General features: G+C 36.6%; 1 protein-coding gene across 1 annotated transcript in view; it reads right to left on the reverse strand.

Annotated features, from left to right (window-relative positions):
* MTREX (Mtr4 exosome RNA helicase) overlaps positions 1 to 25,841 on the reverse strand; it is a 133,354-nt gene that overhangs the window by 45,914 nt on the left and 61,599 nt on the right. Inside the window, exons 17-18 of the mRNA XM_024765343.1 lie at positions 10,612 to 10,784; positions 9,939 to 10,007 (exon numbers count right to left, since the gene is read on the reverse strand). Coding sequence (XP_024621111.1) covers positions 9,939 to 10,007; positions 10,612 to 10,784 — 242 coding nt within the window. The remainder of the gene's footprint in view (positions 1 to 9,938; positions 10,008 to 10,611; positions 10,785 to 25,841) is intronic.

Here is a 25,841-nt window from a genome sequence, read left to right on the forward strand (position 1 = left end):
CAGGCATTAAAACAGCTCTTAATACCTTCCAAAAGAAAGTGATTTCATTTGCAATAGAGGCTGGGGAAGTTCAAACTTTAGAGCATGCTCAAAAACAGTGAAGGCCGTTGGTGAAAGACAAATGGAGGAAATGTGTAGAATCACTGGAAATACAGACAAAATATGGAGGCCAGCTAGTTTACAGGAGAGAACCGTGGGGGAGGGGAGGTGGGGGGAAAGCTAGGAGGAGCCTCCTGCAATTAGTGGGGCTTAACAGAAGGGTATGTTCAGGGAAAGACACAAAGAGACCCTTTTTAAAACCACTGTCATCCCAGAGTAACTATGGGCATATCCAAGGCTGTGCCAAGGAGAAACATAAAAGGTTCAGCACTGTAGGGGGAAGAGGGAGGTGGAATACACTTCACTCAAAAAATCTAGCTGCTCATTAAACATATAAACAAGCAAATAACAACAATAAACCTGGCTTGGGGGGTGGGGGAAACCAGTACCAAGAGTGCTACAATATATTATTGAAAATGTCCAATTTCTAAGGAAAAATTATGAGACATGGACAAAGACAGAAAAGTATGAACTATAACCTATAAAACAGAAAAAAAAGCAGGCAACAGAAAGTGCCTGTGAGAGTGACCAGATGTTGGATTAAACAAAGTCTTAAAGGTAGCCATTATAAATATGCGCAAAGAACTATGGAACCATAATTAAAGAAGTAAAGGAAGGGACAATAATCAATGTCCCAATTTGACAATAACAATCAAATAGAGAATATCAATAGATAGATATAATAAAAAGAACGAACAGGAAATTCTGGATTTCAAAAGTGAAATACCTGAAATGAAAAACTCACTAGAGGAATTCAACAGCATATGTGAAGTACAAGAAAGCATTAACAAATTTGAAGATAGGCTGGAAGAGATGATATAATCCAAAAACAGGGGGGAAAAAAAAAAAGAAGAAAAATGAACAAAGCCACAGAGAAATGTAGGTCACCAGTAAGAATGACAACATAAACATAATGCGAATACCAGAAAAAGAGGAAAGAAGTAATGAAAAAATATTTAATAAAATAATGGCTGAAAACTTAGCAAAATTAATTGAAAAACAATCTACAGGAAACTCAATGAACTCCAAACAGAGTAAATGCAAAAAGATGCCCAAATACACATATCACAGCAAAAATGTAAAAACCAAACATAAATAGAAAATCTTGAAAGGAGTAAGAGAAAAGCAAGACTTACTTTTTACAAGGAGACTACAATAAGGTTAATAGCAGAAACTTATCAGGAGAAATGATGGAGTGGGTTAGCATATTCACATAATAAACCTCTTAACCAAGAAATCTATATGCAGGCAAAGTTATTGTTCAAAAACAAACATTCCCGAATAAACAAAAAAACGGAGAGAATGTTTTGCTGGCATACCGGCTTTACAGAAAACACTAAAGGAGGTTCTTGAGACTGAAAGTAAGTGACACCAGTCGTAATATTGAATCCACATGAAGAAACAACTCTGGTAAAGGTAATTATAAAAGACAAAATAATTGACTATTTCCTTTTCTCTTAAATGACTTAAAAACTAATTATATAAAACAAAATGTATATATCGAATTGTTGAGACTGTTGAGCCTATAACAGAAATGTAGTATATTTGCCTATAATAAAACAAAGGAAGTAGGTGGGAGCAAAGCAGTATTGGGCTAAGTCAGTAAATCTAGATGGTAAGTTGAATTCATAGGAATTAAGAAAGACAACCAGAAATGATAAATAAGGTTAATATAACAGAAATTATAAATATATACTTACTCTCCTTTCTCCTCTAAGCTTCTTTAAAAGTCATAACATTATATAAAGTAATAATTATAACATGTATTGTTGGGTTTGTAACATTTATAGGTATAATATCTATAACATATATACCACAAAAAGAGGGAAAATGGAACAGAGGCATAAAAGAGTAATGTTTCTATATCTAACTGGAATTAAGTTAGTATAAATCTGAAGCTTATTCTATTATGTTAATATGTATATGGAAAGCCCTAGCAACCACTAAGAAAATAACAAAAAATATAGGTAGAGAAAAAAGCCCATGAAATAAATTAAAATGTCACATTAGAAAACAGGTACTCAATGCAAATGAAAGCACTAAAGGAGGAATAGAAAAACAAAAAAAGAAATGACACATAGAAAACAAAAAAAGACAGCCATCAACCTAGTCATACCAATAATAACATTAAATGTGAATGGATTAAGCAGCCCAATCAATAGGCAGAGATTTTTCAGATTAGATAAAACAATATCCAACCATGCTGTCTATAGGAGACATAGTTTAAATTCATTGATATGAAAAAGACTCAAAGTAAAAAAGATGGAAAGAGATATAGCATATGAACAACAATCAAAAGAAAGCTGAAGTAGGCTATACTGATCATAAGATGAAACACACTTTAGCAGAACACAAAACACATGAAGCAAAAATTGACAGAAATGAAGAAATAACATTTCAACAATAATAGTTAAGAGACTTCAATACCCAACTTTTAACAATGAATAAAACAACTAGATAGAAGGATCTGCAAGGAAAGAAATAGAAGACCTGAACAACACTCTAAAAAAAACTAGACCTAACAGATACCTAAAGAACATCTCACCTCAACAGAATATACATTCTTCTCAACTGTACATGAAACATTCTGCAGGAGAGGACATGTTAGGTCACTGCACAAACTTCACTAAATTCAAAAGGAATGAAATAATATCAAGTATGTTCTCAACAACAGAATGAAATTAGAAATCAAAAGCAGACAGAAATTTAGGAAATTCACAAGTATATGCAAATAAACACATTCTTAAATAACCAATGGGTCAAAGAAGAACTCGAAAGGGAAATTAAAAAATACTTTGAGATGAATGAAAATGAAGACACAATATGCCAAAATTTATGCAGCTAAAATCCTTGCAGGTGGAAATTTATTGGTATAAATGTCTTATAAAAGACATTGGTATAAATGTATTATAAAAGAAGAAAATCTCAAATTAATAACCTAATCTTCCACTTTAAGACAATGGACAAAGAACTGCAAACTAAATCTAAAGCTAGGAGACAGAAGGAAATGATAAAGATTATAAATAAAGGAGCAGAAATTAATGAAACTGAAAAATAAAGAAAAATCAATGAAACCAAGAGCTGATTCTTTGAGATGAACAAATCTGATAAACCTTTAGCTAGGTGAAAGATTAAAATTATCAAAATCAGAAATGAAAGAGGGGGGTAAGCTGGGACGAAGTGAGAGAGTGGCATGGAGATATATATACAACCAAATGTAAAACAGATAGCTAGTGGGAAGCAGCCACATAGCACAGGGAGATCAACTCGGTGCTTTGTGACCTAGAGGGGTGGGATAGGGAGAGCAAGAGGGAGGGGATATGGGGATATATGTATACGTATAGCTGATTCACTTTGTGATACAGCAGAAACTAACACACCATTGTAAAGCATTATACTCCAATAAAGATGTTAAAAAAAAATGAAAGAGGAGACATTACTAACAACTTTACAGAAATAAAAAGGATTATAAAGCAATATTATGAACGACTGTACACCACTAAATTAGGTAACTTAGATGAAATGGACTAATTCCTAAAAAGACAAATCACTGAAACTGTTTCTAGAAGAAACAGACAAACTGAACAGACCTATAACAAATAAAGAAACTGATTTAACCATCAATAAACAATCCACAAAGAAAAGCCCAGGCAGGTAACATCACAGCCAAATATTTAAATAATTAATATAAATTCTTAAAGAACTCCTCCAAAAAATAGAAGAGGAGGGGAACACTTCCTAACTCATTATGTGAGGCAGCCATTACCCTGATACCAAACCCAGGGAAAGACAGCAAAAGAAAAGAAAACTACAAACCATTATCTCCTTTGAATATGGGTGCAAATATCTTTAACAACATATTAGCAAACCAAATCCATTAACACAGAAAAAGGATAACAGAGAATGAACAAATACGATTCATCCCAGGAATCCAAAGTTGGTTTAGTATTTGAAAATCAATTAATATAATATACTTCATCAGATTAAACACAAAAGAGAATAAAAAACAACCACATGATTATTTGAATAGGCATATAAAAAGCATCTGACAAAAAACAACTCTCATGACAAAAACACTCAACAAACTAGGAAAAGAAGGAAACTTCCTCAACTCAATAAAGCACTTATGAAAACATACTTAATGGTGAAAGAGTGAATGATCCCCCCACCTCAAGATTAGGAAAAAGACAAGGGCATCTGCTCCATCAATATTGTACTGGAGGTTCTAGCTAGGCCTATTAGGCAAAAAGAGGAAATAAAATGCACCCAGAATGGAAAGGGAGAAGTAAAACCACCTCTCTTTGCAGACAAGAAAATCCTAAAGAACCCACTATTAGAACTAATAAAGTTTAGCAAAGTTACAAAATGCAAGATCAATACATAAAGTCAACTGTGTTAATATATACTTGCCATGAAATATTAAAAAATGAAATCAAAAGAACAATTCCATTTATGATAACATCAAAAGATTAAAATATTCAGGAATAAATTTAACAAAAGAAGTGCAAAATTTATACTTGGAAAACAAATTACTGTTGTAAGCAATTTCAAAAGATCTTAAAAAATGGGAAAACTTCCCATGTTCACAATCGAAAGACTCAAGAGCTGTAAGCTGACAATACTCCCTCCAAAATGATCTAAAGATTAAATGAAATCCCTATCAGAATCCCAGCTAACTTCTTTGTAGAAATTGACAGATAATAAAATTCACATGGACTTGCAAGGGTCACAGAACAGCCAACAACACAATCTTGAATAAAGGTGGAGGTCTTACCAATCCATTTCTTCAAACCTTAACTACAAAGATACAGTAATACAGACAGTATGGTACTGGCATAAGGATAAAGATATAGATCAACTGAACAGAACTGAGAATCCAGAAATAAAATCATGTGTCCATGATCATCTGAGTTTTGACAAGGGTGCCAGCATAATTTAATGAGAAAAGAATTTTCCAACAAACAGTCCTAGAACAAGAAAAAAGTTGGATTCTTATCTTAAGTCACATATAAAAATCAGCTCAAAATGGAACAAAGACCTAAATGTTAAGAGCTAAAACTATAAAACTTAGAAAAAAACATAGGGGTAAATCTTCATGGTCTTGATGCTGGCAGTGGTTTCTTATATATGACATCAAAAGCCTAAGTAACAACAACAACGAAAGAAATTGGATTATATCAAAATTTAAAACTTTCATGCTTTAAAGAACATCGCCAAGAAAGTGAAGATGTGCAAGATGGCATCTCAGGTGTATTCTAGTAAACATTTAGGGAAGAGTTAACAACTATCCTGCTCAAGTTATTCCAAAAAATTGTAGAGGAAGGAACACTTCCAAATTCCTTCTACAAGGCCATCACCACCTTGATACCAAAACCAAAGATATCACAACAAAAATGAGAAGTTAATATCACTGCAGAACATAAATGCAAAAATCCTAAACAAAATATTAGCCAACCAAATTCAATACTACATTAAAAAGACCAAAGCCAAGATCAAGTGGGATTTATCTCAGGGATACAAGGACATTTCAATATCTACAAACCAGTCAATGAAACACCACATTAACAAACTGAAGAATAAAAATCACATGATCTTCTCAATAGATGCAGAAAAAGCTTTTGATAAAATTCAACACCCATTTACAATAAAAACTCTCAACAAAGCAGGTACAGAGGGAACATACCTCAACATAATAAAGGCCACATATGACAAATCCACAATTAACATCATACTCAATGGTAAAAAAGCTGAAAGCATTTCCTCTAAGACCTGGAACAAAACAAAGATGTCCACTCTTGCCACTTCTATTCAACACAGTAGTGGAAGTCCTAGCCACAGCAATCAGACAAGAGAAAGAAATAAAAGGAATCCTAATTGGAAAGGAAGAAGTACAACTTTAACTGTTTGCAGATGACATGACACTATACACAGAAAATCCTAAAGATGCCACCAAAGACTACTAGAACTCATCAATGAATTCAGTAAAGTTGCAGGATACAAAATTAATATACAGAAATCTGCTGCACTTCTATACATTAACAAAGAAAGAGAAATCAAGAAAACAATTCCATTCACAATTGCACCACTGCACCAAAGAGAATAAAATACCTAGGACTACATCTTACTAAGGAGGTAAAAGACCTGTACCATAAGAAAATTACACTATACTATAGGGAAAGTGCATGACAGTAATGAAAGAAATTGAAGACAACATGAACAGATGGAAAGGAATATTGTAATCGTAGACTGGAAGAATTAATATTGTTAAAATGACCATATTCCCCATGGCAATCTATAGTTTCCAAACAATCCCTATCAAATACCAATGGCATTTTTCACATAACTAGGACAAATAATTCTAAAATATGTATGGAAACACAAAAGACCACAAAGAGCCAAAACAATCTTGAGAAAGAAAAACAACCTGGAGAAAGAAGAGCAAAAACTGGAGGTATTATACTCCCTGATTCAAAACTATACTACAAAGCTACAGTCATCAAAACAGCAAGGTACTGGCATTAAAAAAAAGACACATAGATCAATGGAACAGAATAGAGTCCAGAAAATGGGCTCACACTATTATATGGGCAATTGATCTATGACAAAGGAGGCAAGAATATACAATGGGGAAAAGACAGCCTCTTCAACAAATGGTGTTTGGAAAACTGGACAGCTACACATGGAAGAATCAAACCAGACTACTCTCCCACACTATGCTCAAAAATAAATTCAAAATGGATTCAAGACTTAAATGTAATATGTGAAACCATAAAACTTCCAGAAGTAAACACAGGCAGTAAAGTCTTTGACACTTCTCTTGGTAATATTTTTTTGGATCTGTCTCCTCAGACAAGGAAAACAAAAGCAAAAATAAACAAATGGGACTAAATCAAACTGAAAAGGTTTTAGTCAGTGAAGGAAACTATGAACAAAACTAAAAGATCACCGACTGGGAAAAAATATCTGCAAATGATATATCCAATAAGGGGTTAATATCCAAAATATACAAAGAACTCACAAAACTCGACATCAAAAAAACCAAACAACCTGATTAAAAAATGGCAGAGGGCCTGAGTAGATGTTTTTCCAAAGAAGTCATCAGGATGGCCATCAGGTACACGAAAAGATGCAACATCACTAATCATAAGGGTAATGCAAATCAAAACCCCAATGAGCTATTCACCTCACACCTGACAGAGTGACCATTAACAAAATGACAAGAAATATAAATGTTGGTGAGGATATGGAAAAAAGGGAACCCCTGTGCACTGCTGGTGGGAATGTAAACTGGTGCAGCCACTATGGAAAAGTGTATGGCGGTTCCTCAAAAAAGTGAAAATATAACTACCAAATGATTCAGCAATTCCACTCCTGAGTATTTATTTGAAGAAAACAAAAACACTATTATTCAAAAAGATATATGCACGCCTATGTTCCTTGCAGTATTACTGTATATCTCATAATAGCCAAGATATGGAAGCAACCCAAGTGCAATCAATAGAGGAAAGAAAATGTCTCTCTCTCTCCCACACACACACAAACAAACACACAGGAATATTACTAAACCATGAAAAAGAATGAAACCTTGCCATTTCCAACAACATGGATGGACCTGGAGAGTATTACGCTAAATGAAATAAGCCAGATAGAGAATGTCAAATACTAGATGACTTCACTTAAATGTGGAATATGAAAAACAAAACGAGTGAACAAACATAACCAAACAGAAACAGAGTCATTGATGCAGAGAAAAGATGGCTGCCAGAGGGAAGGGGAGGGGAGGAGGAGAGAAATAGGTGAGGGAGATTAAGAGGGACAAACTTTCAGTTACTAAATAAATGAGTCACAGGCAAGAAATGTACAGTGTGGGGAATATAGTCTATAACTATGTAATATCTTTTCCTGGTGACAACTAGAATTATCACTATGAACATTTTGAAATGTACAGAATATATCATTATGTTGTATAATAGGAACTAACAGTGTTGTCAGTCAATTATGCTCCCAAAACAAACAAACTCATAGACAGAGAGATCAGATTTGTGGTTTCCAGAGGCAGGGGTAGGGGAAGGGGGAATTAGATGAAAGTAATAAAAAGATATAAACTTCTAGTTATAAGATAAATAAATACTAGGGATATAACGTACAACATGATAAATGTAATCAACAGTGCCATTAATTATAATGTTATAATATAATTATAACATAACAGTGCTGCTATACACGAAAGTTAAGAGAGTAAATGCTAAGAATTCTCATCACAAGGAAAAAAGAGTTTTTAAATTTCTTTAATGTATCTATATGCGATGATGGGTGTTCACTCAATGTACTGTGGTAATCATTTCATGATGTATGTAAGTCAAATCATTACACTGTACACTTTAAATTTATATAATGCTGTATGTCAACTGTATCTCAATAAAACTGGAAGAAAAAAAAAAACCCCAAGCAAACCAATCAACCAACCGATTAACCTTCAATGGCCTGCCACTGCTTTCAAATATTTAAATCTAGACCCAACATACTCAAAATCTGTATTTTAAATACTTTCCATGATTAACCTCAATACTTTTTATTTTACTCTTTCCCTTCACCTGAAATGTTCTGTGCCTGCTGCATACTACTTCCACCAGTGAATATCCATCAAATGAAATTCTACTTAGTGTTCAAGGTTCCATTTAAAATTTTACATTCTCTTCCTTCTCAGGTGCCATCTCTAATAGCTCAGACAAAATTTCTTCCTCCTCCTGCTCCAAATGCACTTTGCTTATATCTTTACTGAAGTATTTCATAATCTGCCTTAAATTTTCATTATCTGCTTGCCTCTGTTCATAAAATGAGTACAGGAATTGTGTCTATGGTCAATGAATGCTTCTTAAATTAGAATCAAATGAGACAATGAGTGTGACAATACTTTGAAAAACATTCCTGTAAATTATGAAAATGGTAATAATCTATTCAGTGGGATTAATCATAGATCATTAATCAAAACTCCTACCACAAACCTATGAACTTAATTATTTCTCCACAACAAATGGCTTCAGTATCTCAAAGTTCATTTACATATTTCAGGACTAACTTTCAATCCCAAAGCTTAATTCTTAATTGCCTTTACACATAGGCGGGACAAAGAAGTTAATGACAACCAAATCATGAGATCATCTCATGCAAACCCTTCATTTTAAAGAAAAGAAAAAACAGGCATGAAGATTCAGAATGTCCTGCCTGAGGTCATATATTGGCACCTGCTGGTTGGTGCCTACTGCAGGTAAAGAAAATATAATAGAAGGGAAGCCTTATTTAATTTTGAGGTAATCATTTTTCTAACAAATTATCAAAATCATCCTTGACTTTATGTATATGTAATCCCTTCAAAGTATTTATATAAATAATGACCAAAAGCAACTTTATTATTGCTTTCATGTAGAGAGAGTAAGTAAAATTAACCAGCTTTCCTAAGTTCTTTCTTTTATGTCTCTAACATATACCTGAATCAAAATTCCAATTTTCAGTGTCAAATGCTAATTTTTTCTAATATTCAATTTAAACAGTAAATTTATAAAAAGGACTGGTGAACTCAGAGAATAAATGTAAAACTGTCATGAAATTAAAATCTGAGATAGTGTTAGGAAAATAACCATACCACTTTAAGGATAAAATTTATGATTATTCAAAAGATTAATTCCTTATATAGAGTTTATTACAGTTTCTCTTAAGGTAATGCTATTTCTTTCTTTTTTTTTTGGTAATGGTATTTCTAATCTGATCAATTTCCTGAGCCTGAAAAAACATTTCACTAAAAATTTACATACAATTCCACTTTTAGGACAACAGTTTACCTTAACATTTGATTTTTTTGAGAAATTCACCACTACACCCCAGCCAAAATCGTCTCCTTCATTCTTTACCTGAAAAGAAAGTAAAGCAAGTAAAAAGGAATGTTTATGTCCAAAAGGCAATTTAGATATCATGCCCACATTACAGGCTAATAAAACTTTGAGTCTTCCTGATAAAATGTTTTTTTGAAAGATCATTGTTAAACTTAAAAAAAAGAAAAAAAAAAGAAATTAACCCTACAGAAAGAAATCTCTGCCAAATTTCAAGGGATTCCAGAACAGCAGTAACAGGAATTTCTCAGTTGGCAAATAAATGTTAAAAACGATATGGTGTATTTGTTTGGAGAATATCTGAGGTCTTTTTTATAGCTAATGAATTCATCCAGGTCTTAAAACTGCATTACTCTGGGACGGCATTTCATAACTGGAAATATTTCATGTTAATTCCAAAACTGTCCACTTCAATTTATATCTCCCCAAATGAAAATCAGTAGCGATTAAAAGGCCTTCACATGACCCCTCCTTCCTTAATCAGTGCCACATGAAACAGGTAAAAGAATAAAATTAATATAGATTAAAAAAACTACTGTATTTTACCAAGATAAGAAAAAAATTGGAAGCTTCATGCAAAAAATATTAAATATTGAAATAATTTATGACAAAAATAATGACATACCTTTACCAAACGACCTGGTTGTAGAAATGGTAAGCAATATTTTGGTTTGTGAATATATTCTTCAATTTCTTTACCCAATTTGGCAAGCTGCTGCCTAATCTTATAATAGATGACTACACTTTCTTCATTTGGTATTACTATTTTATTATACTGTTCTTCTGAGTTCTTTACCTCTGTAAGTAAATAAAACACATATACAACATCACAAAATTATACATCTTATGTAAATTATACCAAAGATACATCTTTTTTTACTACTACAATTGTAGGGAACAAATTCAGACTGCTTAGGTTAGAAGCTTTGAGGGAAAGATTCAGAGACAACCATAAGACATGCTGTCTAGTTTCTCCCTTCCCCATTAAGGTTCACCTTCTCTATTTCTTCTCACAGTTCCCCAACTCACTGTGGCGTCAAAGTCATTCTGAACTGGAGTGGTTTTGTCTGGTAAGTTAATTCTCTCCTGTGGATAGGGGGAGAAGACTATTTCTGAGAATTCTAGACCTACACTGTTGAACAAGCACTGCCCTGTAAAACTTTGTATTATGGTAGAAATGTTCCATATCAGCACCTTCCAGTATAATACCCAGTAGACACTATGTGGCTAGTTAAATTTAAAATAATTAAAATGAAATAAAATTAATCATTTAGCTCTTAAATTGCAGTAGCACCATTTCAAATGCTCAACAGCCATATGTGGCTGTTGACTTCACTACTTGAAAAGCACAGAGAGACTATTTCCACAGAAAGTTCTACTGGACAGCACTATTTTGGATCTTCTAATATGCCACTTTAACTCAGCAAAAAACCCAGTTTGTTAATGCCATCAGGCTTCCTCCACCACCTGGGACTATGTCTCCTAAAACAGAAGACAGGAAATTCAACCATAGTTATCTCTCTACTCAGTCAGTGGCCAAAACACTAGCCCCTTTCAGCAACTGTCCTTTTAGTTAATCTAACCATCTCTGATGCCATTCCCTGCTCCAATTCTTGCAGCTAGTGCTGACCTCCCATCCTCACTCATTCCATTATGCCTCTTTCCCACTGTGAGCAAACACTATTTTTACTTGGGTAAAACACACATAAAATTCACTATTAATGACATGTAGTACACTAACAATATATGAAACCATCACTACCACGTAGTTCTAGAATATTTTCACTACCCCAAAACTCCATACCCTTTAAGCAAACACTACTCATTCTTTCCTCCACCAGACCCCGGCAACCTTTCTGTCTGCATGAATTTGCCTATTCTAGATATTCCATATATATGGAATCATACAATGTGTGGCTTTTGTCTTTGGCTTCCTTCACTTAGCATAATCTTCTCAAAGTTCATCCATGTTGTGGCATGTATCAGTACTTCATTTCTTTTAATGGTGAATAATATCACACTATATGGGTACACCATTTTGTTTACCAGTTGATGGACATTTGGATTATTTCCACCTTTTGGCTACCGTGAGTAATGCTGCTATGAACATTCATGACCAGTTTCTGTTTGAACGTATTTCCAATTCTTTGCTTATATACCATGAGTGGATGGCATTGCTGGGTCTTACAGTAATTCTATATTTAAATTGCTGGGGAAGTGCTAAACTATTTTTTACAACAACCACACCATTTTGTTAATTACCTAAAAAAAATAAATACCCATCCTAGTGAGTGTGAGGTATCTTGCTATGGTTATGATATACACTTCCCTAATGATGTCGACCATCTTTTCATGTATTTATATGAAAAAATGTACTTATATATCTTCTTCATGTATCTTCTTTGCAAAAATGTCTATTCAGATCTTTTGTCCATTGAAAAATTAGGGCCACTGTCCTTGTCCCCATGGTGAGCCAAGCCACTCCTTGCCCCTGCAGGAGACCCTCCAACACTAGCAGGTCAGGAGTTCCATGGACCCTGAACACTGTGGATGGAAACCAGTGTGATCTATGAACTTGGGTTGCTTGTTTTTACACGAATGGCACTGAACTTTGAATTCCACTCAAAGCTGTAGAGAGACTGTTCTGAGGACCGGGATAATTTTTGCAGTAACACAAGCCATGTGGCTGACAAGGTCTTGGTACTCTGGCCGTGTTTCAGGCCTGTGCCTCTGAGGTGGGAGAGACGAGTTAATGACACTGGTCCACCAGAGACTTCCAGGCTCCACGTAATATCAAATGGCGAAAGCTCTCCCAGAGATCTCCATCTCAATACTAAGACCCAGCTCCACTGAACAAACAGCAAGCTACAGTGCTGGACACCCTATGCCAAACAACTAGCAAGACAGGAACATAACACCACCCATTAGCAGAGAGGCTGCCTAAAATCATAAGGTCACAGACACTCCAAAACACACCACCACACACGGTCCTGCCCACCAGAAAGACAAGATCCAGCCACATCCACCAGAACATGGGCACGAGTCCCCTCCACCAGAAAGCCTACACAGCCCACTGAAGCAACCTTAGCCACTGCGGACAGACACCAAAAACAACAGGAACTACGAACCTGCAACCTGCGAAAAGGAGACCCCAAACACAGTAAGTTAACCAAAATGAGAACACAGAGAAACACACAACAGATGAAGGAGCAAGGTAAAAACCCACCAGACCAAACAAATGAAGAGGAAATCGGCGGTCAACCTGAAAAAGAATTCAGAGTAATGATAGTAGAGACAATCCAAAATCTTGGAAAGAGAATGGAGAAAATACAGGAAATTTTGAACAAGGACCTAGAAGAACTAAAGAGCAAACAAACAATGATGAACAACACAATAAATGAAATTAAAAATTCCCTACAAGGAATCAGTAGCAGAATAACTGAGGCAGAAGAATGGATAAGTGACCTGGAAGATAAAACAGTGGAAATAACTACGACAGGCAGAATAAATGAAAAAGAATGAAAAGAATTGAAGACAGTCTCAGAGACCTCTGGGACAACATTAAACGCACCACCATTCGAATTATAGGGGGTCCCAGAAGAAGAGGAGAAAAAGAAATGGACTGAGAAAATATTTGAAGAGATTATATTTGAAAAGTTCCCTAATATGGGAAAGGAAATAGTCAACTCCAGAAGCGCAGAGTCCTATAAGGATAAATCCAAGGAGAAACAAGACAAGACACATATTAACTGAATGATCAAAAATTAAATACAAAAAAATATTAAAAGCAGCAAGGGAAAAACAACAAATAACATACAAGGGAATCCCCATAAGTTTAACAGCAGATCTTTCAGCAGCAACTCTGCAAGCCAGAAGGGAGTGGCAGGACATATTTAAAGTGGTGAAAGGGAAAAACCTAAAACCAAGATTACTCTCTACCCAGCAAGGATCTCATTCCGATTCGACGGAGAAATTAAAACCTTTACAGACAAGCAAAAGCTAAGAGAAATCAGCACCATCAAACCAGCTTTACAACAAATGCTAAAGGAACTTCTCTAGGCAGGAAACACAAGAGAAGGAAAAGACCTACAATAACAAACCCCAAACAATTAACAAAATGGTAATAGGAATGTACATATCGATAACTACCTTAAATGTAAATGGATTAAATGCTCCAACCAAAAGACACAGACTGGCTGAATGGATACAAAAACAAGACCTGTACATATGCTGTCTACAAGAGACCCACTTCTGACCTAGGGACACATACAGACTGAAAGTGAGGGGATGGAGAAAGATATTCCATGCAAATGGAAATCAAAAGAAAGCCGGAGTAGCAATACTCATATCAGATAAAATAGACTTTAAAATAAAGAATGTTACAAGAGAAAAGAAAGGACACTACATAATGAGCAAGGGATCAATCCAAGAACATATAATTGTAAATATTTATGCAACCAACATCGGAGCACCTCAATACATAAGGCAAATGCTAACAACCATAAAAGGGGAAATCAACAGTAACACAATCATAGTAGGGGACTTTAACACCCCACTTTCACCAATGGACAGATCATCCAAAATGAAAATTAATAAAGAAACACAAGCTTTAAATGATACATTAAACAAGATGAACTTAATTGATATTTATAGGACCTTCCATCCAAAAACAACAGAATACACTTTCTTCTCAAGTGCTCCTGGAACATTCTCCAGGATAGATCATATCCTGTGTCACAAATCAAGTCTTGGTAAATTTAAAAACTGAAATCGTTTCAAGTTATCTTTTCTGACCACGATGCTATGGAACGAGGTATCAATTACAGGAAAAAAATCTGCAAAAAAACAAACATATGGAGGCCAAACAATACACTACTAAATAACCAACAGATCACTAAAGAAATCAAATTGGAAATCAAAAAAATACCTAGAAACAAATGACAATTAAAACACGATGACCCAAAACCTATGGGATGCAGCAAAAGCAGTTCTACAAGGGAGGTTTATAGCAAGCACTACAATCCTACCTCAAGAAACAAGAAACATCTCAGATAAACAACCTAACCTTACACCTAAAGCAATGAGAGAAAGAAGAACCAAAAAAAAAAAAACCAAAATTAGCAGAAGGAAAGAAATCATAAAGATCAGATCAGAAATAAATGAAAAAGAAATGAAGAAAATGACAGCAAAGATCAATAAAATTAAAAGCTGGTTCTTTGAGAAGATAAACAAAATGGATAAACCGTTAGCCAGACTCATGAAGAAAAAAAGAGAGAAGACTCAAATCAGTAGAATGAGAAATGAAGAAGTAACAATCAACACTGCAGAAATACAAAGGATTGTGAGAGATTACTACAAGCAACTCTATGCCAATAAAATGGAAAACCTGGAAGAAATGGACAAATTCATAGAAAAGTACAACCTTCCGAGACCGAACCAGGAAGAAATAGAAAATACAAACAGACCAACAGACAAGCACTGAAACTGAGACTGTGATTAAAAATCTTCCAACAAACAAAAGCACAGCACCAGATGACTTCACAGCCAAATTCTATCAAATATTAGAGAAGAGCTAACACCTATCCTTCTCAAACTCTTCCAAAATATAGCAGAGAGAGGAACACTCCCAAACTCTTTTTACAAGGCCACCACCACCCTGATACCAAAACCAGAAAAAGATGTCACAAAGAAAGAAAACTAGAGGCCAGTATCACTGATGAACATAGATGCCAAAACTCCTCAACAAAATACTAGCAAACAGAATCCAACAGCACATTAAAAGGATCATACACCATGATCAAGTGGGGTTTATCCCAGGAATGCAAGGATTCTTCAATATACGCAACTCAATCAGTGTGATAAACCATATGATCATCTCAATAGATGCAGAGAAAGCTTTCGACAAAATTCAACACCCATTTATGATAAAAACCCTCCAGAAAGTAGGCACAGAGGGAACTTACCTCAACATAATAAAGGTCATATATGATAAACCCACAGCCAACATCGTTCTCAATGGTGAAAAGCTGAAACCATTTCCTTTAAGATCAGGAACAAGACAAGATGTCCAAACTCACCACTATTATTGAACATAGTTTTGGAAGTTTTAGCCACAGCAATCAGAGAAGAAAAGGAAATAAAAGGAATCCAAATCGGAAAAGAAGAAGTAAAGCTGTCACTGTTTGCAGATGACATGACACTATACATAGAGAATCCTAAAGATGCTACCAGAAAACTACTAGAGCTAATCAATGAATTTGGTAAAGTAGTAGGATACAAAATTAATGCACAGAAATCTCTTGCATTCCTATTCACTAAGGATGAAACCTGAAAGAGAAATTAAGGAAACACTCCCATTTACCACTGCAACAAACAGAATAAAATACCTAGGAATAAACCTACCTAAGGCGACAACAGACCTGTATGCAGAAAACTATAAGACACTGATGAAAGAAAATAAAGATGAAACAAACAGATGGAAAGATATACTACTATGTTCTTGGATTGGGAAAATCAACATTGTGAAAATGACAACACGACACAATCTACAGATTCAATGCAATCCCTATCAAACTACCACTGGCATTTTTCACAGAACTAGAACCAAAAATTTCACAATTTGTATGGAAACACAGAAGACCCCGAATAGCCAAAGCAATCTTGAGAAAGAAAAATGGAACTGGATGCATCAGGCTCCCAGACTTCAGACTATACTACAAAGCTACAGTAATCAAGACAGTATGGTACTGACACAAAAACAGAAATATAGATCAATGGAACAGGATAGAAAGCCCAGAGATAAACACACACATACGGTCACCTTATGTCTGATAAAGGAGGCAACAGTATACAATGGAGAAAAGACAGCCTCTTCAATAAATGGTGCTGGGAAAACTGGACAGTTTCATGTAGAAGAATGAAATCAGAACACTCCCTAACACCACACACAAAAGTAAAAGTCAAAATGGATTAAAGACCTAAATGTAAGGCCAGAAACTATAAAACTCTCAGAGGAAAACATAGGCAGAACACTCTATGACATAAATCACAGCAAGATCCTTTTTGACCCACCTCCTAGAGAAATGGAAATAAAAACAAAAATAAACAAATGGAACTTAATGAAAGTTAAAAGCTTTTGCACAGCAAAGGAATACATAAACAAGATGAAAAGACAACCCTCAGAATGGGAGAAAATATTTGCAAAGGAAGCAATTGACAAAGGATTAATCTCCAAAATTTACAAGCAGTTCATGCAGCTCGGTATCAAAAAAACAAACAACCCAATCCAAAAGTGGCCAGACCTAAATCGACATTTCTCCAAAGAAGATATACAGATTGCCAACAAACATATGAAAAGACACTCAACACCGCTAATCATTAGAGAAATGCAAATCAAAACTACAGTGAGATAGTACCTCACACCGGTCAGAATGGGCATCATCAAAAAATCTACAAACAATAAATGCTGGAGAGGGTGTGGAGAAAAGGGAACCCTCTTGCACTGTTGGTGGGAATGTAAATTGATACAGACACTATGGAGAACAGTATGGAGGTTCCTTAAAAAACTAAAAATAGAACTACCATACGATCCAGCAATCCCACTACTGGGCATATACCCTGAGAAAACCATAATTCAAAACAAGTCATGTACCACAATTTTCATTGCAGCTGTATTTACAACAGCCAGGACATGGAAGCAACCTAAGTGTCCACTGACAGATGAATGGATAAAGAGGTGGCACATATATACAATGGAATATTACTCAGCCATAAAAAGAAATGTAATTGAGTTATTTGTAGTGAGGTGGATGGACCTAGAGTCTGTCATACAGAGTGAAGTCAGAAAGAGAAAAACAAATACCGTATGATAACACATATATATGGGGGGAAAAAAAAGGTTCTGAAGAACCTAGAGGCAGGGCAGGAATAAAGATGCAGACCTAGAGAATGGACTTGAGGAGACGGGCTGGGGGAAGGGTAAGCTGGGATGAAGTAAGAGAGTGGCATGAACATACATACACTACCAAATGTAAAATAGATAGTGGGAAGCAGCCACATAGCACAGGGAGATCAGCTCGGTGCCCTGTGACCACCTAGAGGGATGGGATGGGGAGGGTGGGAGGGAGACGCAAGAGGGAGTAGATATGGGGACATATGTATATGTATAGCTGATTCACTTTTTTTATAAAGGAGAAACTAACACACCATTGTAAAGCAATTATACTCCAATAAAGATGTTTAGTAAAAGAAATTATATTGTTTGGTTTTTTGTTGTTGAGTTGTAAGTGGTCTTTATATATTCTGGATACTAGACTCCTATCAGATACATGATTTACAAATATTTTCTCCCACTCTGTGGGTTTTCTTTTCCCTTTATTGTTGGTATATATTGAAGTGCAAAAGTTTTAAAGTTTAGATAAAATCCAATTTATTTATTTTTTCTTTTGTTGCTTATACTTTTGGTATCTTATGTAAGAAACCACTGCCAAATCTAAGGTTATGTAGATTTTTAGCTATGTTTTCTTCAGAGTTTTATGGTTTCAGCTGTTTATTTAGGACTTTCATCCACTTTCAGTTAATTTGTGTATATGGTGTGAGGTAAGGGTCCAAATTCACTTTTTTTGCATGTGGCTATCAACTGTCACAGCAGCACTTGTCAAAAATCAATTGACCACAGATATATGGGTTTATTTCTGGACTCTCAATTCTATTCCATTGACCAAACTCCTGTATTTAACCTGTGTGCTTCAGTTTCTTTACTCACAAAATGAGGATAACAATAGTAGCCATACCCCACAAGGCTATAGTTAGAGGCTGACAGAACATATGGAAAGTACTTAGCTAAAGTTAACAATAGTAGCCATACCCCGCAAGGCTACAGTTAGAGACTGACAGAACATATGGAAAGTACTTAGCTAACAGTATAGCACACTGTAAACACTGAGGAAGGATATTACTGTATTATTATTTTAAAATTATCATCTTCAACCTTCTCACAGACTACTCCCTCTAACTTCTGGTCTTTTGCACTCTCTTAGGCATTTAGGTTGTTAATTTATTTTTTTGGAAAGATGGAAAAAGGTAAATGTGATAGCCTAGGACCATGATATCAGGCATGGGAATAAGCAAAGTTTTTGATTTCTGAACCCTCCTTAATACCCCACGCATGTCCAACTTCTGGCTGAATTCCCACCCCACACAGTCATCCTTATACACAACAACAAGTCCAATCTACTGCACGGAGACAGAAGGGAAAGATGTCACCAAGTTAGATCTTCTGACTAAAAACAAACAAACAAAAAACTATTAAAAGTTTGTTTCTCTCTCCAATTTCCCAGGTCTTTTCCTTTCTGCATCTATTCTAAGTAGATGACACCAACTTAAAAATTCACTTAGGAGGCATCCCATTTTAAAAGTAAAAAAAGAAAAAAAATTTAAAGAAAGTATTTAGAAGTCACTTCTCTTCCTTCCCCCTGAAGAGTACCCACCTGCGTCATAGGCAGCTCCTAATTTCCACTGGCACACTGTAACCCTGCATCCTGCTCCTGTGAGCTGATCACTAGAGAACTCTGCCTCAAGGGACTTCCTTCCTGCAGACTCAGCTTCAAGAACCCTTACCAGCCTTGCCAGCCTCAGCTTACCTCTGTGCCCCTCAAGTTTTTCTATGAGCTTCTGTGAGCCAACCCTCGCCTGGACACCCTTATATCCTTAGTATCCAGTATAGCCTGGACCCCAGGGCTTCAACGCAGAGTTTATCCATGAGTCCTTTCCTGCAGAAGGTACAGCCACTTCCAATGACAGGAGGACTTCGTCCTGCCTCATTTCACTGTTAGTCCTAGACAATGACTTATTTTTGGAAAAGAATATGCCTTCCAGGCAAGTCTTGACTCTTCTTCCCATCATTGAGGATTTCTTATGTTCAGATTTATAGAACTGAGGTATGAAAGAATAATCTTGGGGTATGAGGGGTGTACCAGAATAGAACTAACAATATGCATTCAGAAAGCACCCCAAGAGAAAAAAAAAAAGTCAACAGCATTTCCCATCTGTAAAGAGATAGAGAACAACTACATGGTGGCTGGTAGCTTTTTTGTTTTTATCATAATAGAGGAGGGTTGCAGGGCAGAATGAGCAAGAATTAGCTCCACAGAACATCTGGACTCAAGCTGAAACCCTAAGAGACGGAGCTAACTGAGGGTGTATGACGGCAAGGGCAGCTCACATGCGGTGAGAACTTTATAGGAGAAAAAGCAGTTTTTAAAATTATTTAATCTGAGCCTCCTAATGCTTTTAAGTATTCAAAATAGTTGCTATAATATCTATATTATTCTTCTGGGACTCGAATCACAATTAGGAGACCTGACCCAAATCACATGCCACATGGGAGCAGGACCAAACATTAGAACCCTAAGGTCCAGTTCCAGGATTTCCCTCATCCTTAACAATGAACAAACCATCTCATTTCATCTCCAGATGCTCAGGAATCTTTCCAAAGTAAACAAATACGTATAAATTTCCATCTGTTGATGAAGACCATAATTTCATAAATAATTTTGGTAAAAAACCTAAATCCATAATTTTTTAACCATATGTTTAAAAAACAGGATATATGTATCTCTATAACATATACTACTATTAAGTTCCTGCACTTGCATTTGTAGAAAGGGGGCTTAGGTCAATTTGTGCGAAGAACTTTTAGCGTGCAATCTACTGAGTCAACAGTTGGCACCAACTGTGACACTCTTCTCTACAGCTCTCCTTGCACTTGACTTCTCTCTTTCTTAGAAAAGTCAACAAGAGCAATAACAATACTTCCATTGTACTTGTCCCTGGTCAGACCTCCCATAGAAAATACTATTTACCTCTGGGCACCACATTTTAAGTAAGACACATTTAGACATTTAAAAAGTTGGATGAAAAATTAGCTATAGGAAGAGACTGAAATGTTATCAGGGATGTGTGAGGAGACCCAGAGTTTGCAGACCATGTCCTCCTCCTCTAAGCCTATTTATTTGTATTAATTGCTTATTTTTAGTGACACCAGAGTCAGATCTGCCGAAAAGTCTGCTGAAGTATTGAGATATGTTCTTTGGAATTTTTTATCTTTTCTTTGCTTTTTGTTTTTAGCTCTAACTTCTGGTCTTTTGTACTCTCTTAGGCATACTGCATTATCCTGGTTATTTTTAAATGAACTGCATTACTTTTTACATGAACTGTATTCCTTTCATTTGAGAATAGAAGGCTATTCTTAACACGTTATAAGAGTAAACATCAGAAGAAGATATGATTTAAAAAATGTGGCAGACTAAAGTCAATAAGAGGTTATATGAAAAGGAAAAATATACACTGAAATGCTAATCTTGCTGCCTTACCAAAAGTTACAAAGTAACACTGCAGGTATCAGTGGAATACTAAATAAGCACTGACAGGAGTTGTTTATGGAGAAATGATACACAAAGACTCTGCCTGATGCTTAAATACTGCCCCCATCCTCCACTCCAAATCATTTCTGTTCTCAGACCACTTAACTAATCAATCAAAAGTTTGAGAGACAGTTTAAGAAATCACATGTGTTTTGTATCTAGTAAGAAATCACATGTGTTTTATATCTAGGACTCTAAATACAGATATATACCACTCCAGGAAGTTAGTTTAGGTGCAGCCCGCTTTTTCCCAAACTAAGGAAAGTATATCTTGCACACCAATCAAAAAGTAGAGGAACCTCAGTATAATAAGCTGGTTTTCCTGCAGTGTACCGCCATAAGAAAGCCTCAGTATCTTAGGAAACAGCATGTGAGATATGCCCATAAACTCTTAAGACAGTCTGCAATCAAATTCCCCCTTTTGAGGGAGAGGGGCGATGGGGTTCCAAAATTGTATTTGTATCATTTAAAACGTGCAATAGATACAGACCTGTGAATGATGGGGAAATGGACTGCTACTCCCAGTACTGAGCAAATTTTACAAAAGGTTAAAGTTTAAATGGCTTTACTGATGTATGGCATTACTATCATGAATTAAAACAAGCACTTACTGAGAATTTAACATAAATGATCTCATTTAATTTTCATGATTTGGATGAACTAGATATTATTCCAATTGCATAAAAGAGCAAACTAAGGCTGAAGTAGTCTGTATTCAAACCCATGTCTAACTCCACAGCTCCTGCTGTTAACCATAGCATTATCTATTAATGAAACTAAAGGATTAAAATTAAATCTGCATTTTTCTTTCCAGTAAAGGAACAGTGAAATCCTAGAATTAAAAAAATAATAATAATTAATTAATTTTTGGATGCATTGGGTCTTCGTTGCTGTGTGTAGGGTTTCATTAGTTGTGACAAGCGGGGGCTACTCTTCATTGAGGTGCGTGGGCTTCTTATTGAGGTGGCTTCTCTTGTTGTGGTGCATGGGCTCTAGAGCGCAGGCTCAGTAGTTGTGGCACACAGGCTTAGTTGCTCCACATGGGCTTAGTTGCTCTGCGGCATGTGGGATCTTCCCAGACCAGGGCTCGAACCCGTGCCCCTGCGTTGGCAGGCAGATTCTTAACCACTGCACCACCAGGGAAGCCAGAAATCCTAGAATTTTTACTGTTTGTTTTGTATTTTTTAAAAAAACACTTTTTGTTGTTGTTGTTGTTGATTCTCACAACCCCATGAGGGAAATACTGTTTTTTGTTTGCTTTCGTAAATTTATTTATTTATTTTTGGCTGTGTTGGGTTTTCATTTCTGCGTGTGGGCTTTCTCTAGTTACGGCGAACGGGAACTACTCTTCGTTACAGTGTGCAGGCTTCTTGTAGCAGAGCATGGGCTCTAGGTGCACAGGCTTCAGTAGTTGTGGCACATGGGCTCAGAAATTGTGGAATGTGGGCTCAGAAGTTGTGGCACATGGGCTCAGAGTTGTGGCACATGGGCTTAGGTGCTCCACGGCATGTGGGATATTTCCGGACCGGGGCTTGAACCCACGTCCCCTGCACTGGAAGGCGGATTCTTAACCACTGTGCCACCAGGGAAGCCCCAAGAATTTTTACTCTATGACTCACTGGAAAATCTACTGTGGATTCAGTAAATCAAAATGAAAAACATCTCATGTACGACAGCCATTTAAGTTTGTTGTAAAAATTAAAGCAGTGTATTTGTAAAATAAAGATTAATTCTGTACTTCCAAAGATAACAGTCTGCATTTTAATTTTGGTATACTTAAGGTGGTAAAAATAACACCAAGTCTCTTGAAAAGATTCTATTTATCGATAGCAAAAGGAATCATACTCTTCCAAGTAATAAGTGAAATGGAAATAAATTTCATTCAAGATGTATTCTGCAATTTAAAAGCACAGAGGATAGCCCCTATCACCTCTACCCATCTCCTCTTACACTACGTGCTCTTTGGTCACACAGCTCAGCCCTGCAAACTACTAAAGGTGTTGCAACTACCCCACAATTATCACTTTCATCACTTAAATTCCTACTTCTTCCACTAAAGATACTTTTGATATTTAGTCTTTTTGTTGGTTCCAAAATATTAGCAAAACAGGTCTCGCCCCTTTAAAAAGAGAGCTAAGGGAAAGGCAAGGATAATTCAATTGCAAGAAGATTCAAGTATGTGGTAGCAACACAGGGGGTAGGAGGTTATGTTAACAATCCTTTTAAAACATAAGTCAGTTAGAACCACACTGAAAACAACAGCAACAACAGTTGGGGCTTGCCTCTCCCGTTGCGGAGCACGGGCTCCAGACGCGCAGGCTCAGCGGCCATGGCTCACGGGCCCAGCCGCTCCGTGGCATGTGGGATCCTCCCGGACCGGGGCACGAACCCGAGTCCCCTGCATCGGCAGGCGGACTCTCAACCACTGCGCCACCAGGAAAACCCCCAATTTTTTTTTTTTAAGATTTTTTTTTTATGTGAACCATTTTTAAGGTCTTTATTGAATTTGTTACAATACTGCTTCTGTTTTATGTTTTGGAGTTTTTGAACCTGAGGCATGTGGGATCTTAGCATGTGGGATCTCAGCTCCCTGACCAGGGAGTGAACCCGCACCTCCTACCCTGGAAGGTGAAGTCTTAACCACTGGACTACCAGGGAAGTCCTGGTGGCAATGTTTAAGCTCACAGTGTGGGTAGCAGTCTTGTTCAAAGTCATATTGAATAATCTGAGCCCAGCTAAAAGTCCTAAGGGCTTTAAATAAATGGGAAAATACTTGGAGAATTCTCCCTCTACCCCCTGCTGTATCTGGGATATTTTCTATGGAATTACAAAAGAATAATAGAAAGTGAAGTTTAAAAAGTAACTTACTTTACCAAAGGGGAAGGGTGGGGGAGGGATAAATTGGGAGTATGGGATTAACAAAGGCACACTACCATATATAAATTAGATAAACAGGGTTTTACTGTACAGCATAGAGAACTAGATTCAATATTTTATAATAAACTATAATGGAAAAGAATTTTTAAAAAGGAACATAGATATATACATATATATGTGTATAACCAAATCACTTTGCCGTACACCTGAAACCAACACAATACTGTAAATCAACTATACTCCAATGTTTTAAAAAGTAGTATTTTAAAAAAATCTGACTCATGGGCTTCCCTGGTGGTGCAGTGGTTGAGAGTCCGCCTGCTGACGCAGGGGACACGGGTTCGTGCTCCGGTCTGGGAAGATCCCACATGCCACGGAGCGGCTGGGCCCGTGAGCCATGGCCGCTGAGCCTGCGCGTCCGGAGCCTGTGCTCCTCCGCAATGGGTGAGGCCGCAACAGGGAGAGCCCCGTGTACCACAAAAAAAAAAAAAAAAACAAAAATCAAAAATCTGACATCTTTTTTTATATATAAATTTACCTATCTTTCTAATCTATCTATCTATCTAAGGCTATGTTGGGTCTTTGTTGCTGTGCACGGGCTTTCTCCAGTTGCAGCGAGCGGGGGCTACTCTTTGTTGCGGTGCACGGGCTTCTCATTGCGGTGGCTTCTCTTGTTGCGGAGCATGGGCTCAAGGCACGCGGGCTTCAGTAGTTGTGGCTCATGGGCTCTAGAGTGCAGGCTCAGTAGTTGTGGCGCATGGGCTTAGTTGCTCCATGGCATGTGGGATCTTCCCGGACCAGGTATCGAACCTGTGTCCCCTGCACTGGCAGGCAGATTGTTATCCACTGTGCCACCAGGGAAGCCCAAAGGTAAGTCTTAATATCAGCCAGCTCAAGAATATTTTTTTTTTTTTTTGCCGTATGCGGGCCTCTCACTGTTGTGGCCTCTCCCGTTGCGGAGCACAGGCTCCGGACGTGCAGGCTCAGTGGCCATGGCTCACAGGCCCAGCCGCTCCGTGGCATGTGGGATCTTCCCAGACCGGGGCACGAACCCGAGTCCCCTGCGTCGGCAGGCAGACTCTCAACCACTGAGCCACTGAAGCCCAAGAATTTTTTTCATCGTTGTCTTTTTTTCAGCCAGAGAAGTTACTACATCTATTCTTGTCATATTAAAAAGGGATGACCCACACTTTAATAAAAACAGCATGGGTTAGTTAGGAACTGGAGTCCAAGTCAAACCTGCCATCAATCCAATGTGTAACCTTATATACAGACTTAACTTCTCTTATGCCTTATTTTTTTACATCTGTAAAATGATGCCAAAGCTTCTTCCAGCTCTATATTTTGTAATGAAGAAAATCTCTTAATTAAGACCAAAGAAATTAAGAGGAAATAATTATGATGTCATCCAGGTAAGGGTAAAAAAAATGAGAATTTAACTTACTTGGATGTTCCAAGCCTTTTCATTTTTTTAAGGTATATTATTACACTTCGTTTACTTTCAGGTGCATAAAATTGAGTGGTAGTATCCTATCCACGATAGAAAGATATCTCA

The sequence above is a fragment of the Neophocaena asiaeorientalis genome, unplaced genomic scaffold (assembly GCF_003031525.2).
Source record: "Neophocaena asiaeorientalis asiaeorientalis breed wild unplaced genomic scaffold, Neophocaena_asiaeorientalis_V1.1 scaffold198, whole genome shotgun sequence".
NCBI classification, from domain to species: Eukaryota; Metazoa; Chordata; class Mammalia; order Artiodactyla; family Phocoenidae; genus Neophocaena; species Neophocaena asiaeorientalis.